General features: G+C 39.9%; 1 protein-coding gene across 1 annotated transcript; it reads right to left on the bottom strand.

Moving 5' to 3' along the window:
• Positions 1-501: 501 nt before the first annotated feature.
• LOC118782029 (LARGE xylosyl- and glucuronyltransferase 2-like) lies at positions 502-11,383 on the bottom strand. The gene is made up of 14 exons (XM_036535244.1): positions 11,284-11,383; positions 9,109-9,410; positions 8,366-8,448; positions 8,052-8,175; positions 7,392-7,563; positions 7,184-7,288; positions 6,929-7,041; positions 6,532-6,657; positions 3,815-3,970; positions 3,289-3,452; positions 2,647-2,925; positions 2,334-2,480; positions 1,086-1,281; positions 502-920 (listed from the first exon to the last, which is right to left on the bottom strand). Exons 1-14 carry the CDS (start codon positions 11,381-11,383, stop codon positions 723-725), a joined length of 2,265 nt encoding a protein of 754 aa, XP_036391137.1. The 3' UTR covers positions 502-722.
• Positions 11,384-18,291: the final 6,908 nt, after the last annotated feature.

Here is an 18,291-nt window from a genome sequence, read left to right as displayed (position 1 = left end):
ATAGTCCAGTTAACAGTTTAAAGAGTCTTTTAGAATATTTCCTCAATTCTGAACTGCAGTGCCATGCTCTTAATTGCCTCCTTGCCTGTTTGATGCCAAATATTGTACCAACAATATGGATGGGTCTGCTTCTTGATAAAAAAGCTGATTGTCAAAAAAGTGATTATCATTATCATCATATTCAATGCTTAAAGCAAGTGGCTCACCAAAAGTCAGATAACAGCTATGCTTAGTAGCAGATAGGCTGGTCAACAACCCACTGTGCTGCATCCTGCAAGTGTCTGTGACTTTATTTTATGTGGATCTAGTTGAGAAAGCTTTTTTTTTACTTTGTGGATTATCAGGGATGAGACAGAATGCTGATTTCTTCTATGGGCCTCATGGACCTCATCAGAATAATGAATGGTGAACAGGCAGCTCCAGTACTTAATAGCCAGTTCCCTGGGCTTCATTCTGCCTCAGAACTTCAGTTGTTAAACTGACATCACTGTAGTTGTTGGGCATTGCACTATAGATTAACTGCTGACTGTAATATACTTACAAAATCTTTCCAGCCTCTTCATCATCATTCCAGGTAGATCATCTCTCAGAGTAGTAAAGGTCGATTCTCAAACAACTTCAGCAATGGCAAAGGATCAAAATCAAAAATAGCTGTATACCACTAAACACCTTATTCCAGTCATGGACAGCCTGTGGACCAGCTGACCCACAATGCACTGGTTTTAGATGTTCCTTTCAGCAGTGAGGTACTTGAGGGCGGAGGAACCATACTTTCGGGACAGGTCCTGGTGGAACTCATCTTTGAGCATGGTCAGGCAGTACCTGTAGCTGGAACTGGAACGGAACTTGGAGATGTCAAAGCTGGGCGCGTGGGGCATGTGGATCATGAATGCATTTGGCAAGACCACCAGATCATACTCCTGAGCAGGGAGAAGACAATAAACATTCTCAGTGAAGAAGTGAGAAGATCTAGACATACAAAGATTGTAGGTACTTAATTCCAGTCCATGAGCAACAAGCATACAGGGACAGAAAGGTAGACCAATAATGGAAAAAATGGCTCTCACAGTCACACTCCTGTTTACCTGAGCATCAAGCTCCATAATGTGGGACACCTTGTTCCAGCCAAACCCCACAAACCTCTGGTCGTACTCAGGACAGTCCCTTCTCACCACCACGTAGGGCTCAAAATCGGCCTCCCACTCCACCTTGTAGGGTGTGGTGGCCGTCCTCCACTTAGCATAGTTAGTCGGTGCATGGCCCTTGGTCCACACGTGGTACCTGATGAGCACATAAGAGATATATGGAGCTGATGCTTATTCCAATGTCAATGCTTCTCTTTATTTATAATGTTTCTCCAAAACACAATAACAGTAACTAGTGCTTAAGAATCAGTCTCGATGGTGTACATTTCATTCATTGACAGGATGATGAGTACCAGTTTTTCCAGATTCTGTAGATGTTTCTGTTTGGACTGTTCACAGATTGTGCACAGATTATACAGTTGATAGTGTCTTCAAGCTCTGTTTAATATTTTAGATATTTTGATATCAAATTTCAAATGCTTTTCTCTGATGCAACTTGCATTTTTAGTTAAAAAATCTTACTGAAAGGGGAAATGATTGGTTTACTCATGCTCACATTTGAGAAAGAATGTCTGCAAAGCTATTTCTGCGCTGCAGGCCTGCATTAACTGTACCCATACACCTGAAAAAAAGCACTGTGGTACTGCTAACTGGAAAGCTCAGCCTTAATTTAATGTTGACCATTCTTAGTTGTTTGCATTTCAGATACAATTTGAAATGTCTAATATTACTACATAATTAAATACTGTATTGATGTATTGTGCACTGGATGCTTCGGACAGCAATATTTTGGTGATGGGATAAGTTTATTTTCCGCTATATATAAGTCAGTTGCTGTTTTTTTTTTTTATTTGTGTGTGTGCCTATTTAGATTTTGAGAATTCAGGTAAATATATTTTTTTCTAATTGCATTTTCAGTCAAACCTTTACCTCCTCCAAAAATATCATAAATTGACAAACTCTTAAATTATACACATTAATATATATTTTAGGATTAAGGGCACACTTTATTATTAGCACTGAAGCTCTAAATTAGCACTCCAATCCATGGGACTGACCCCAGTTATTCAAATGATGTGATTTAAATACTACTAGTGTTACTATTACATCCAACACACCAGGTGAAAATAGGATTTTTCACACGATGAGCTGATGACATAGCAGTAATATTTAAAAGTTTCCAGACTGGAACTTTTACTGAAATAGAATTTGATTCTACCTATGCAGAACTACAAAGGGTGCTCTCACCTGAAGGTGTAGAGGGTCCCCACGTCCAGCATGGAGAGCAGCTCGGCTTTGGATTTGGGAAAGGAGAGGCGGTAGCGCAGGGTCTCAAAGGCTGGTACCACCAGCGCCTTCTTGGAGTGGGCCATGTCCAGCTGCACTATGGATTTTCTGAGGAGACAGAGCCCAACATGTAAGTGCCTGTCATTCAACAATCATGCTCAAAGCCCCATTTATGAGGGAATCAGAAACAAGGACATATACAGGTAGTTTACACATAAATATGGTACCATAGATATTGTATGGTGAGAAGATGAATGATGCAGTTCTATCTCACCTGAGGTAATCGTAGAGGCCATACATGGGCAGGAAGTCCACGTCTGCCAGAAAGATGTAGGGCGTGTTGGCATGGCGGAGGGCCACGTTTCGCAGCAGGTTGACAGGGTAGAACTGGCCCTCCTTGTAGACGATGTGGTAGCCCACGTTCTTGCGGTTCTTCAGCACCTCTGAGGCCAGGGCGTAGCGCAGGAACTGCTGAGCCTCAGCATCTGACATGTAGAGAGCCAGGCTGATGGGGCCCTCCCAGTGATTGCAGATCGCCTCCAGCATTTGCAGCCTGGCCACAGAGAGGGCGAGAAAAAGTTCTTTGCTGTTGCAGAGGTTACTCTTCATGTTACGAGAACCAGGAATCATCAATTTAGATGAACACCTCTCAAATACAAATTATTATGCATAATACTATTAGAATCGATTGAAGTATTTTACACAGAAATATTGTGATATTTGATATATACATGGTATATGAGTCTGTTAGCCCTTAATATTACTTGTGTTTTCAGGTTATTTCTCTCTCCAGATCCATATTGTTTTCAATACATATTCCAATGTAATAACCCAAACCACCTAAAATTCAAGCAGCTGCATGAATGATAAACTGCAAAAGTAAAACTGAGAAAGAAGAAAATGGTATTTCCAGCACCTGTCTATGGAGAGCTGTGCAACCAGAGTGACATCAGCATCATCCTCAGTGGGGGTGTACTCGTACTGCAGGAAGTACAGGTGCATCCTGTGCACCATGATCCTCTCCCGCCGGAAATCATAGCACTGGTCATCCTCATCCAGCTCCTCCAGCGCATCCTGTAACTGGCACAGGACAGAAGTTTCCGAAGGACTTCAGGGCAGACATCCAAACCAACACAGCCGCCCAGGCAAGATACCTGTAACTTTCCAAATGAGATCCACTGCCACTGTAATTTCTCTTACACTTAAATAGATCACTTCTCATTCATCAAATACTCATCACAGGACGCAATTATGTGTTTCATCAATTACATTTTATCTACAGAGGGGTGAGTTTTGACTAATTACACCATGTTCCTCGTGGGCATTTAATGTTCAAGGGTTTTCAGCAGTCTGAGTCTCAGTACTGGACCACCCACCACCCCTATACCCATTGCCAAAAGTGGAAAGAGATGTCCTTGAGTGAGCATGATGGCACCACTCACCCGGATGCTCTCAGAGTTGGGCTGGCTGGGGCAGCCAAAGAGCTCCCTGCGCAGCAGGTTACCGTCGTACTCCAGGAAGGTCAGGTAGAGGTTGCGGAAAAACTCCACGTGCTTGTTCTTCACCCGCAACTTCTTAGGAGAGTTCCAGTGGATCACCTGACAAAGCCATGACCCAGTGTGGCATATTGGTACACACAGCTGATGGAAATTATTCATATTCCTATAATAACTGTATCAATACAGGTAGAAAGATTTTGCTCAGAGACTGTTGAGCATCAGAATGCCATTTTGCAGAGGTGCTGAGACCTGTATGCTATCACCTAAAGCACATCAATACAGGTTCTCTGACACTCATTCCTTCTGTGTCTGCCAGCATTGCCTGTGAGAATGGTATTGAATAATTCATGAATTTCATTTAAACAATTATGCACATTAGCTGGACAAGTTGTTCCGAGCACACAGGGCTGTTGTCTAAAAACATATCAGTAATTTACCTTACAGATTTTGTAGAAAATCTAGTGAGAGCTTGAAATTATTATTATTATTATTATTATTTAAATAAAACAAATATCAAAATCAACCCAAGACAAAGCTCTTTGATGAATGCATCAAGCACATGGATCTTCTATATTGCACCACGGCAAATGTCTATATAGTTTACCAGCTTTGTGTTCAATGTGAAAAAATTCAGCATTAAACATTTCATCCATTTAATCATAATTTGTGCAGAGATTTAATACACCAGCTCTGACCCTGAAAACCTACAAACTGTGACCACAGCTGCAAAAATCTGTGCAGTAGTTTTCGCAAACATTTTCATCAATTAAAATACTAAGCAGGTTATTTCACAGTTTTGTCTTAAAATCTAAAATTTGATTTGTGAGTTTTTACAACTTAATAATTAATCATAATAAATAGCGATTGTATATTTTTATTAAAATGAATGAAATGTTCAGTTTACTCCCTTTTTGGATTTCATGACTGTTTGTATAGTGAAACGCCAACATTTCACAGGTTGAGTACCCACAGTATCAATAAAACTACTGATACTGTGCATGGTCAATTATAGTCATCACCACTGGCAACCAACAACACAACTAAACTGAAGGGAACTGGAATGCAAAAGCTACTTCTTAGTTGAAGCAGCCAGGGAATACAGGTATGAGTACATCACAATTATAGTCAAATTCCAATTATCTACAAAAGAGAAACTTATCATTAGAAAACTGATACATTCACATTGGTATTCAGAGCAGAATGGTTTTAAATTCATGACTCTCATTGGTTGAGGTCTGTAAATACAATGGGTCAATGATGAATAGCTGACAAAGACCGCAAAAAGGACTGACCGAAAAGAATTACAACACTCTGATGTAGGCAGAGTGTGTAGTTTGTTTTAACTGATAATAATTTTTCTAATAAATAGGTATTATCCATTTTAAACTGTATTTTGTTATGATTGTAATGATTATTTTGCTATAACAAATTACAGTAATATTAATGTTGCTCTCAATGCATTGCAATAAATGGTCATAAACACTTGTGATTTATGAGTAAACAGATACACATGCATGTTTCTTAACATGGCTGCACTGATATTAAGGACAATATGGACAACATAATCTTTGATATGGCTGCTAGCCAGCCAGGGGGTGGATCATGCAAAAGCTAGGGGTAGGATAACCTTTCCATCATTTAAATACCTTTTGTTTGATGATAACATGGCAAATCATATATACATAATCCAATGCACAGAAGAATGCACACCATACCCTCCACAGCAGTTGGAAATCTCTATAAAAGCAAGTGACTAACCAGCTAGCGAGCCAGCCAACCAGCTGTCAAGCATAATAATATTTACAGTGGTAGGCCAGTCAGTCATTTGATGTACCAAATCATTGTCATGTAGCTGATGCTAATGTTAGACCACTGTGCTCAACAACTGAAGCGCTCAGTTCTCTATTGCAATACAAATTGTTTCCAGCGGTTCTGACTGAACAACCCTGCAGATGACAGTAGAATTGCCCAATTGCCAGGCTAAGAAAATGGCCTTTGCATCAGTCATTTGATGTAATCCCCTACGTTAAACAGTGCACATGGTGCACAGCCCTCTACTGCAAACTCTGACTGAAAATTCCAGAAAATGACAGCAGTTGACTAACCAGTAAGTGAGCTAAATGGCCAGCAACACATGACAGCCATTTGTCTTGCTAGCGATCTATTTGCCATCATCATTACCCAACATTCAAAAGATTTAAACAGAACAGAAATAAGATACTATAAGAAGCATGAAGCATCCACATTTCAGGAACATAGCCAGTTGCCCTGCAATTCCACATTAATAATAATACATCATTACTGTTTGAAGCAATTACATCAAACAGACAATAGAGAGACCAAACAATTAGGTTACTTAGCATTTAACATTTGGCCTTAAGCCCTCTATATTTATATTTTATGTCTCATTATTATCAAGTCAGTCACATGCACCTCTGGGCAAGGGTAGGGAAAGGTAAAAATGTGTACAGTGTGATCAGGCTCAGTGTGATCATGGCTCAGAAACATTACCTTATCAGTTGTAGTGTTTCTTGCTGAACCATGAATATCTAATTTATGTCATAACTTGTAAGGCCAAACCGAACAGGTTCACCCTTGACAAGTAACTATCCTATCCTATCCTATCCTACTCTTTTGCTGGGCAGGCTACAGTGGCCTACCTTGAGGTCAGACACTTCGGTGTAGCACTGCTCCGAGCGGGTGTGGTCTGACAGTTGAACATTCCAGAAGCAGGGAAGCTGGTGTACAAGGACTGGATTCTGCTTTATAAATGCATTGAAAATGTCCTGCAAACAACCAAAAGAATTATGAGGTGTGTATTACACAAACAATGTGCTGTGCTTAAAAACAATGTGGTAATGCGGCATTGTGGTATTATAACTGCAACCACAGAAAGCCCACAATCCCATACTGCTGAATGCTGAATCAAATGTTAACATATCTGAAGTGATGCCTTTTCTGCTTAAAGGACAGCTTTTGAATTATAAGAGAGACCAGTAATGAAATGGGTAATGATGGCAAACAGAGAACATTTGGTAGTCAAAAGTTGGAACAGACCTGGTCAGCCAGAGAGGTGGAAAGCATGCTCATTAGTTCCCTCTCTGCTGTTAACCTCCACATCTGCTCCCAGCCAATTCTGCGCAGCTGCTCCAAGAGCAGGAGGATGACACCTGTATCAGACCAATCACAAGACAAGGACCACAATCCAAGTGAAACTGACTTAAAATATACTGTTTTGTACCATTAAAAAACATTAAACTTAATTATTCTGCTATTCTGTTAATATGTACTTGTTCGGGTTTAAGACTCAACCTGTGTTGAAGCCCCGCCCCAGGGCTGGCCAAGGCTTGTGGTTCTTCCACAGGTTCCCCAGGTACCAATCACTCTGGTTCTCCACTAGACCAATCACTTGCTTATCTACAATCCGAATAGGTCCATAACATTCTGTCAATGTTAGTGAACGAACCAGTAAATATTTTCTGTCCACTGCCAGAGGGGCAACAGTAAGTTGATCCCACACCTGTGAACTTCCTAAAGACAGCCCACAGCTCGGCGATGTCAGTGGCAAAGGTGATGTCTGTGTCCAGGACGATGACCTTGGTAAGGTCAGAGGGGAGTGCTTTGGTCAGGGTTAGCTTCATCAAGCCATATATTCCTGAGTAGTGCTTGTTGGGAATCCAGGCTACCTCTGACTACAAGGAAAGAGCAGAGTTGGGATGAGACCTTAGTTAATGACATAAAGTAGAGATAATCCCCCCAAACTGGGCCTTTTCAGAGTGCGTTTACCCTCCAGTGTTTATACCATGAAAAAACTTAGAGAGCCTGATCTCATGGCTGGTGAAGTAAAAATGATCTTCCTCCTTCCCTATACCCTTGACATACAGGGTTTAATAGGTTCTTCAAAACATTGAACTGAACAAAGCCCATGCACAAAGTCTACATACTGAAGAGAATTACAAATTACAACCTAGCAGAAATAAAAGCTCTTTAATACAGTAATTGCTTGTTTTTCATAACAGCTCTTAAACTGAAGCTGAGAGCAAGTAAGGGCTCTTGAGTAAGGCTCTCTTGAAAGAGGAGGGAAAGATATATCTCCGAGACAACTTGTAATGTATGGCTGAGACAAACTGTAATGGTCACAGTCATATATTGAGGGGCAAGCAAATGAAGAGTGGGTTACCTTCAGCTCGTCTGCATCATAGAAGCTGACTTGAATGGATGGCACCATCCAGGACTGAAAGAGAGAGCTGAGGATCTGATGGGCCACCATGTCTGTGATGAAGTGGAAATGAAGGGGGTTTCTCCTGGGACAGGACAGCATAGGGACAATTAGCACAGGAGTGGACAAGCTCAAATGTCCACAGTAAAGTAAAGTCCTAGAAGAGAAACTTCAACAAGTTTACTGACTTCTGGGAGTATCACTACTACAACAGATTCACTGTAGAGGAATGCTCTAAATGTGTACACCATAGTGTTCTGATCCTGCACGCTCACCTGTGGAACAGGATGGACTTGACCAGTGTGACCACGTCTCTACTGGTGTTGTGTCCAGCACACACACAGGCCACATGGATGAGCTGTGGGGAAACAAGAGGATACCATATGAGGGGAGTGAAAGAGGGTGTTAGTAGCCCTTTATAAAGGAATAATAGTCACCTGTGAAGGAATTTCTCTCATTTTAACAATCGTGTTGGCAATGAAATGCAGTTTGCTACTATTGTTTGTTTCTCTTCAGCACATTTCAGCTTGTTGAAACATATTCTGTGGCAGAAACTAAAGCTGTACTCTGTAAACATTCCCTGTGAGAATGTTCTTGAATAATTCATGAATTACATTCAGACAGTTATTCATATTTGCTGTGCTACTTGTTTAGCGTACTTACAGCTGAAAATTTATCAGTAGCTTTTACTTTTATCATTGTATATCTGATTGGAGGTTGAAATCATTTTTGGAACAAAAATTACTGAGTTTTAAAATTAAGGCAAAAGAAAGCCTCTGGGTGAAGTAATCAAGCAGAGTAAGTCAGCGTCCTGTACAAGGGTGTTTTCAAAATGTGAGGTTCCCTCAAACGCTTCCCCTGTGATTTTCTCATAGTGCCAACTTTTCAAAACCTCTGGACATTTTCACATTGATCTTGCCACCTCTCCACATTGAAGCAAAGTATATCTTTTCTAGGCATCAAGAGCTCAGATTAACCAGTGAGTCAGGTGTTGAGGTTCTTCCTCTTTGGCCTGTACCTCACACTTCTCCACCATGGGCCGATGGACACAGTCACTGTGGTTGCCCCCCTGATTGCTCCGCTCCTCTGCCGTGTTCTCTCCATCCTCGGGACCAGTGTCAGCTGACACCACCCACTGCTGGTTGCCATAGTTCCCATCTTGCACTTGAGGAACTGCCCCTTGTGATTGGCTGAGCTGCAGGCGTAATTGTTGGTTCTCCTCCACCACCTCTCGCATCCGCATCTCAAGCATATCCCGCTCCATGTAGCTTGAATCTGACTGTTCTACAAGGCAGGAGTAGAGCAGCAAGGACCGCCCATCTGTGGGTGGACAAAAATTTCATTTTTACCTGAAAATGTCACTTAAGGATGATTTCCTTTTTACTCTCCCTGAGAGGGAGAGACATACACACCAGAAAAAATACACAACAATTTGGCCACAATAGTGGCTGTTCGAGTGACAGTTTAGAGGCTGAAAGGGAGGAAGGAGACTGTAGAGAGAAAAAACAATTTTGGAAAAAGTTGGGCTTTAGCCAAAAACCTGAGCTTGGCATAATATAGGTGTGTTAACAGTGCTGAAGGGTTTTCATTTGTTTTCACATTGCTGGCAGATTACAGAAAATTTTTAGTTTTCTTTGGCTCTTTAGCTAAGGGAGAAACACATTAAAGAAACCACTCAGAAAATTAAATTTTCCTTAGGCTCTGAAGTGGGCCTGAGGGAAATGCAGGAGAGGTGTATATGCTTGAGTCTGTGTTCTCGTGCATATATGTGAATATGTGTATGTTTGTGGGGCAAGTATGTACATACATGTGTGTGCATGTGCCTGAAAGAACAATAGATTCACTCCACTGTCATATGGGGACTGCATTAGAGACTCACTATTGACTATAACATTCCCAGCAGAAGCCAGGTTTGCATAAGTTCAAGTGAACTGCTTAGTTGCATCGAATAGATCCATTACATGAGTAGTGTGTTTTCACGAGAAAACAGGGCTAGATATGTGACAGTGAAATAATCATAACTGTAATAACTAAATGGATATTTGGCTGAAGCTCTGCAGCTTTCATGTGTTTTCATAACAGCAGTTCATGACTATGATGTGTAATGATGTGCATGATGTGGACAATCACATTGAAATTAAAGTCAGACTCTAATTACCAATTATTTCCTAAAAGAAGAAAGACAGACAACAGAGGGATGTGTTTGTGTGTTCCAGTTTCAATGTTTTCACTGATAATGTGGCATCTGCCTCCTCTTTTCAGTTCATTAAGTTCGACCTGTACTCCTCAGTTTCTGAGGTCCTTGGATGAGAGGAGTGTTTCTCTAACTCACAGCATAATCCACAGGCACTCGGTCACAAAAAACTGGATGCATTTGACCATTTAATGAGAACAACCAAAGCTGTTCCAACACTTATTCACCAAGCCTGCTTGATTTGATTTTCTGCTTGGAGAACTAAATTGATTCAGAGTGGCACAGCTTGTTCACCAAAGTTTCCACTGAAGTGGTTTGTCTGGAAGGGAAGGAGAGAGAGGTGGGCAGAGTTGTCAGAGTGTAAGGAAGTTGGTTCCTTTTTGCCAGTTTGGAATGCCCCGCTCCTTAACATTTTAGTGTGACATTTCTAAAAAGGTCTTTCCTTTTCCTGCTTTTCCTGGGCTGATGGAAAAACTATGTTTGAGAGAAAACAATCAATAAAAGAGGTCTCTAATTAAGGATGAGACATTTTTGAATGATTGTAAAGAAGAACATCTGACATTAAGCTTGTTAACCTTTCAACAACTGCTATACAAAGGCTATGTAAGGTTGTTTTGGAAAAAAGACCCATAGCTACAGTTGATAATGATAAGCCATTCATTCAATAATAGATTATGGGTGGTTAAGCTTAGCTCCTAAAAGGACTTATTACGCTGCCATGGTTCACCCCAAATGTGCTTAATTAATGTTAAAGGTTGTAATCCAATCTAAGGATAATGCTTGTTTGATAGTTGCCATACCACCCTTAAAATAGCCCAGGGTTTATTTCAAAGATTTTCTCATTTATTTTTATCATCTTCAGAGGGCTGGAACTGGAGTTCAGAAAAAACACATGATGTCCCTGTCTGCAATTTGTTGACATGCAGTAAGTATTTTATTTGCATTGATCCTTAGAAACCACACACTGTATACATGAAGTCAACCCAAGGTGATACTCACTCTCCAAGTTCCCCACAAAGAGGTACAGCCATGTCAGAAGCACCACAAATGTCACGGATGCAGCAAACAGTTTCAGCTTCCCTCGGCAAGGGCAGTGCATTGTGAAAAGGGTAGGGGTAGTCAGGAGGGTGTTCAGGTGGGGCTCAGTCCCCCACTGGCTAGCTGCTGCATTCTGTCATCTGTGGGGAAGACAATGGGAGGATAGAGGGAGGCAGAAGAGAGGATAGGGGAGGAAAGAGAGAAGTAAGACAGGAGGTAATAGAAAATACAGACAGGAGAGAGAGAGTGAGAGAGAGAGAGATAATGAGTGAGGACAGTCAGTATTTCTAGCATGCAAAACAGTCCCTGTTCATGATAGGCTTAATGGAATAACTTTATTTCTATAAGGAACAAGTTGGAAAGCAATGTTATTATGTTGCCAAGAAAGTGTCAGATGTCATTCAAGAGCAGGTTACTTCACTCAGCTGTTGCATTAACTAAGGTGACATGGAAGGAAATGAGAATTAAGTACGTTGAATAATAGCAATCAATTGGACAGATTAGTGTGATTAGTTTTAACTGGAACAGTACAGTATCAATCTAAAGTAAGCCAAAGGTTATAGGCTTTTGTTTTTTATTTCAAAATTCCATGAATACTGAATCAAGAAATGAGCTTGCACATGAATCCCAACACTTTGATGAACATTTGCATGTTTATATTGAGGGGCAGGCTTGTCTGATTTTTATTTTTGCTCCATTGGTATGTGCTTGCTGTGAGATTTCCTGTTCTTTATTTAAAATGTACATATCTTTAACACCCCTGTGTCTGGCAGAGGGCACATCAGACTGTTTCATAAGTACATCATATTTCAATCCATAAACCTTCACTTATCGCCTTTTTTATTTGAAGTGGGTTCTGAAGCACTTGTGGGATGCTCCACTTTCTTCACCCCATACTAACCAACGGATGAACTAAACACTTAAACACTTACGTGAAGTAAACAGACCTTCAAATTGCGTAGATGGAGGCCACTCAAGGCACAAGTAATGTACAATGGATGCAAGGTGATAATTCAGTTATAAACCAACTGCATAACACCGGAATGGACTGACATGACAAACTGCTTCACGTTGGCCTATTCTGAGAGATAAAAAGAAGGGTTCTCATCAAGAATTACTGAAGGACTTGGAAATCTTACTAAGATGAAGTCTGCTGAGGCACTGACATTCAACATCTTTAAAGTGAAATGGAGGACAGGTTTAAACTACACTGCAGCTGGAGGAGTGGGTGTCCCTGTGAGGACACACCAAGGCACCACTGGGGACTATGTGTGAATTGTGTGAACGACACCTTGCTACAAGGGCTGGGACCACTCAGGAGACATGTTAAAAGAGGCCTCCAGTTTCCATTGGCATTTCTGCAACTAATGACGGATAATGATGCTTATAAAATTATCATTGATGTTAATGGTGATAGTGATTGTGAGTATGATGGCAATGACAATAATAACAACATTTCACAAATATTAGTTCTAAACATGGTAATGTTTATTATTCAATCTATCTCTTTCTTTTTTGTATTTATTGATTCTACTACCAATGATACACAGTAAACCTATGTAATGTCTTCAACAAAGTTTATAAGTTGGAATGTCAGGAGTGTTAACTTGTTGGCGAAGACAGTCAAAACACTCACTCACCTTCAAAATCTTGAAGGAGATACCTGTCTATTGCAAGAGACACACCTCATTAATTCAGACCATGAAAAATTAAAAAGTCAATGGGTTAACCAGGTATTTGCAGCATCTTATACCTCTAAGAAAAGAGGTGTGGCAATATTAATCAACAAAAACACACATTATACTAACAATTCAGTTACAGCAGACCCTGAAGAACGTTACATAATAATCAGTGGTTGCACTGGAGATGTCAAGTTAACAATAGCAAACATATATGCACCCAATGAGGGCAACCCCACATTTTTCCATAGTTTTTTTCTCTCAGCTTATGAACTTCTCTGATATCTATCATTTCTATCATAGCTATCATCCTTGGAGGGGATTTCAATACAATTATGGACTTGAACCTCGACCGCTCAAACACTACAAAATTCTCCAGACCAATGATATCCACAGAAACATTACAACAATACATAAATGACTTTGGTCTCGGTGATAACTGGCAACTACATAACCCCACTAGCAGAGAATATACTTATTACTCTCCATACCACAATTCACTGTCCCGGATTGATTACTTCTTAATAAGCAATTATCTAAGACAGAAAATGCAAAGATTCACCCAATAATTATTTCCGACCACACCCTAATCAGCAGGCCCGGCACCACAGGGGGGCGAAAGGGGGCGTCACCCCCTCAGATGGACTACCCCACCCCCTCAGTGAAGATTAAGGTCTAATTTGATTTTTTTTTTCATTTATTTCCATTTTAAAATACTAATACATAATTTAGCCCACCATTATTCGCTAAAACAAAAGTCACGTTTTAGCCTACATTTCAAAATCCACTTGATTGGTTGTCTGGGTGAGTGCGAGCTAACTAGCTAATGTTGCGTTGTGTGTGGACTCAGAGTTGACAACTTTCCCACGGTATTTCAAGAAGGTAGCTAGCTTAGTCTGTTATCTAGCTTTTAACAAACAAAATGGACATCCGAAAATGGATTAAAAAAAAAAACCACGATAGAGGACCCTGGGACTAGCGTATCAACCAGCACTGGCTAACCAGCCACTAAGGACAACACAGGCAAGCCAGAAAAAAACCACTTTGGGAGAACAGTCGCTCACTGACAGTCCTGCTCAGCCTGCTACTGGTAACGTGGGCGTTCAGCCAGGGGACCTTGGCTACGAGAAGCCAGCTCAGCCATCTCTAAAGCAATTCCCAAAGAAACAGCAATACAAAAATTATTGCTATCGGTCATTTTTAGCCACTTGGTACTGAGTATTGAAAAACAAAAACACAAATACAAAAACTAAAAATTACTAATCTTTATTCTACTCAAAATTGATGCATCTGTCTCTCTAGACCAGAAACATGTGCCTGGTAATGCTTGTATAGACTGAAATGACAGACGTCTCCTGTCAGTAACATGATCATATCCATGCTCCCAGCTCATTTGCCTCTCTCACACTGAGAGTATTCTGTTCAAGCAGACCCTGCATTTTCCATGTCGAAAATATGAAGGGAGTGACTCCGTGTTCACAACTTTGGGCTTTAGCAACTGGAAACATGCTAGTATCGCTAGTATGCACCAAATGCAGGATAGATTCTCAGAAATTCTCCTTTGCAAGGAGCCAGCATGTCAAATGTGGATAAGATGACTGTGTTTGTCCCAACTTTTTTTGCCAAATCTGTTTTTATTGACTGCTGTCATTTCGTCACCAGGGGAAATGTTCAAACCCTGCCCATAGGACCATTATTCTTTTCTTCTATTCACTTTCACCCCCGTTCTTGCCAAGAACAAAAGGATTTAATTAAATATTTTATCTGGGTGTGACACTGTGTGGAGCTATTCACCCCAAGCCTTGAGTACAGTGACTGGGAGTCGGTCATTCTATTCATAGAGATAATACGTTTCCCTACGTGTTTCAATTAACAAATGTACTCAACTAGACACATTATAATTACAGACACATTAGAGGGCAGATGTCACAGATCATATGTACTCTTCTTTCTAATGAGCCATTCATTTTGACATGATTCTATCTCCCTCACATCACATTTCACCATTAATTACAGTAATGACTCATCTATGTGCTGGCTATATGTATCTTGGAATTTTATACTTAAGTCACAGCCAAAACCCCCTCAGTGTTATCTGAAAGTATGCATGATAAAGAATATAATCAAATGAATCTCATTATGCATAGTTTCTGAATAATGCGTTTTCCTGTTTTCAATTACAGATACATTTTTCATTGCATATACAAGATAAAATATGCCCAGACTGGAATAATATAATATAATATAATATAATAAAATAAAAAGCAATATAAGGCAGTTGGTTGGCAGATCCCCTCCTGTATAAAATAAAACATGAAATTTAGAAAATTATGTATAAATTCCTAATTAATGTCACACAGAGAAATGGAGGTTGCAAGTAGCTTGATAAAGAAGCATAAAGAAACATTTACGTGGAGTTCCAGTAGAAGACATGCATCACTGGAGTAGGGACTGGAAACTACAACATCTCTCAGGGGTTTCTATGACCCTGACCTTTGATATGGCCAGGAATCATCAGTAGGGTTTGGTCAAGGGGCAACAATCTAGAAATTAAACATTCCGAAAGGGAATGGTGAAGTATATTAATCAGGCTGAAGCAAAATCCATGCACAACTGACTATGTTATGACATGGGCACCATTTGTGTCAGAATGACCAAAATATGAGAGCACAGAAGTTGTTCTCTGTTTGTGTGCTTTCTTTCCTTCCTTGCATTGCAATCCAAGTGAAGGTCAAATGTTCCTTTTCAAACCTCTTGAGAAAAGCAAGCGCTTTCAGGTGTCATTCTGAAATTCAATGAAATTCAATTCGCATTGTTGTTAAGGTCAAGTGCACAAGGAATTAATTGCCAAAAACCTGTGATATTAAATGAGGCTGCTATTGGAGAACAGTGATAATGCTAGTAGTTCCACTGTCAGACCTATTAATAACTCAGACAATCAATGTGCTTCATTCCCTTTGCTGAAGTCTTGAACAAAGACACTGTGCCTGAGTTAAGCAGATCCATGTCAATGCTCTCAACAATACTGTAGCTTCACTATAAAGAGAGAAGTGATGCTCCATTCTCCCTTGTTATTTTTTTTTTTTTTTATGGATGCACTCAACTAGTATTATTAATATCCTGTAATTAATATTCAATATATCTAATATATCAATATATCTAATATCTAATATTTTGCAGTTTGAGGCTCCACAGGATCAACTGAACTGGACCCTGAACTGGAATAGAAGCAGAAGCTACTTCCTATTTCAGGAGTTGAAGCAGCAAATATGGTATTGAGTGCAACCTGTCAATTTCCCATTGATTATATTGGAGAAGCTGATAGCAAACTGATTTTCTCCACCTAGTTGTAGTCACATTACTCATAACAATATGTGACATTTATCTTTTGTCTTGCCACAACTCCAAAATGAAGTTTAGACAATGTTTCCTTCAACTTCATACTCTGCAATACATGACTCTGCTTGACTAAGATCTCTGAATGTGATGGGTCAATCATGAATAGCCAGCAGAGCACATAGTGAGTTTTCGCTGATAACATTTTGAAAAATAATAATAAAAATCAACTGTAAATTGTGCATTTTGTCATGATTATAATGGTTAACAGAGGTGGACACCCCGGTTTCAGAAAGTAAAAGTCCTACCGTATATTTGTTCTAGCCATTCACTAAACAGCTCCTCTACCTGGCTGAAGAGTTGTGCTAATTAAATTCAAATAGTGTAGTGCATGGGTGGAACAAATACATGGCAGGACTTTCTGAAGCTTTACTTTCTGAAGCTGGGGTGTCCACCTCTGATGGTCAGTTTGCTATAACAAATTGTGTTGTGTTAGTGTATAGTATTAATGGTGCTCTCAATGTAATTATTGCAATAAATAGTAGCAAGCATTTGCCATGTATCAGTATATAGGTATATACATGTGTCCTTCTTAACATGGTCATACTGATATTATAAGGTCACTTGGACAACATAATCTAGATTTTGGTTGCTTGGGGTGGGGGTGTTGGGTGGTAACTTCATGATGCGGAATTTAATAATGATGACTGGCTACTGATGTTCCCTTAGAAAATGATTGCTAGCTAACAAGGTATACTCAGTTCCTCATTGTAAGAACATGTGTTAAAATACTTGATTACATGGTTATTTCTTTAATTCCTCTGAGGAAAATATACTCCTCCTGGCTTATCCTCAGAGCCTTGAAGCTTCACATGACTCTGTGTACTGAGCCCCCAGAACAAAAGGTCAATATACTCCTTTGTTAATGGTTCGTTACAGTCTGAATGTGCTTTTCCAGACCTGTTCATCAACAACCTCCTCCAAGAGCACTTCTGCTTAATTAACTGGAATTGTTTGTTGTTCCCCAAGAAGTTAAATATTACGACGGAGACATTCTAGATGTGCTAAGTGTGAGATCGATAAGGCAATAAATGTGGCCTGTTTCAAACACACGTGTAGCTATTGATTCCTGCGTTGTGATTGTTAGACTTGTAATTGATTTTTCAATAAACATGGGCCATTTTAGACAAAACTGTGCTTTTTGATTTCTGTAGTGTGATCATTAGATGTGTAAGTTTAAAATTTGACCAAAAAGAAAGCTTTCCTGAGATTGTTCCTAATCTTTTTGGATATTGACAGACATGTCAATGGATGTCAGAGCACTGCATCTGCAAATATTATTTAAGAGAAGTAAAAGTCCTGACAGTGAAATTACAACTAAAACTGCAAATCAAGATATGCAACGTGAGATTTAGTACTGCTTCCAATGAAGCACTGAAATTGTGGTGAAATTAGCATTACTATGCCATAACTGGGCATTATGCCTGTTTTGGGATATTGAGCATTTTTATTTTTAATTCATTGTTTATTTTTTTAATTTATTTTCACTGAGTAACTAAAAATGACCCCTTCATTCAGAAATCTCTCTCTGTGTCTCACCTGCTCTTTACACTCTTTAAGTCCTGTATTTGTACAATTAAATGCACCACCCTGTGAATCAAGCTCTCCAGAAAGGAGGATGACAACATGATTGCTGTCAACTTGTGTGATCTGCCAGCCAAAACTGTTATGTCAACATGTGCCACAAAATTGATTCTGCACCAGTCTAATGTTCAGCATTTAAGAAATGAGACCATGTTTGGCAACTCCTTCCCTTTCTCCAGCTCCAAAAGTCCAGTATACCAGCTGATTGACCATCATACTGCCAACATTTCTATGCATCTCCCAGGCTGGGGGTTATGCAAGTGAAGGGGCAATTCCACACACTTTTTATGCTGAAGAACTGGTTGAGAGA

Source organism: Megalops cyprinoides, chromosome 8, assembly GCF_013368585.1.
Source record: "Megalops cyprinoides isolate fMegCyp1 chromosome 8, fMegCyp1.pri, whole genome shotgun sequence".
Classification (NCBI taxonomy): domain Eukaryota; kingdom Metazoa; phylum Chordata; class Actinopteri; order Elopiformes; family Megalopidae; genus Megalops; species Megalops cyprinoides.
This window is presented reverse-complemented; position numbering and strand designations above follow the sequence as displayed.

Coding starts and splice junctions, on each gene's coding strand:
- LOC118782029 (XM_036535244.1), bottom strand. CDS start 11,383: ATGCACTGCCCTTGCCGAGGGAAGCTGAAACTGTTTGCTGCATCCGTG. Junction 8,449..9,108: donor CCATGGTGGAGAAGTGTGAG/GTACAGGCCAAA, acceptor GTTTCCCCACAG/CTCATCCATGTGGCCTGTGT. Junction 3,453..3,814: donor CCAACTCTGAGAGCATCCGG/GTGAGTGGTGCC, acceptor GTCCTGTGCCAG/TTACAGGATGCGCTGGAGGA.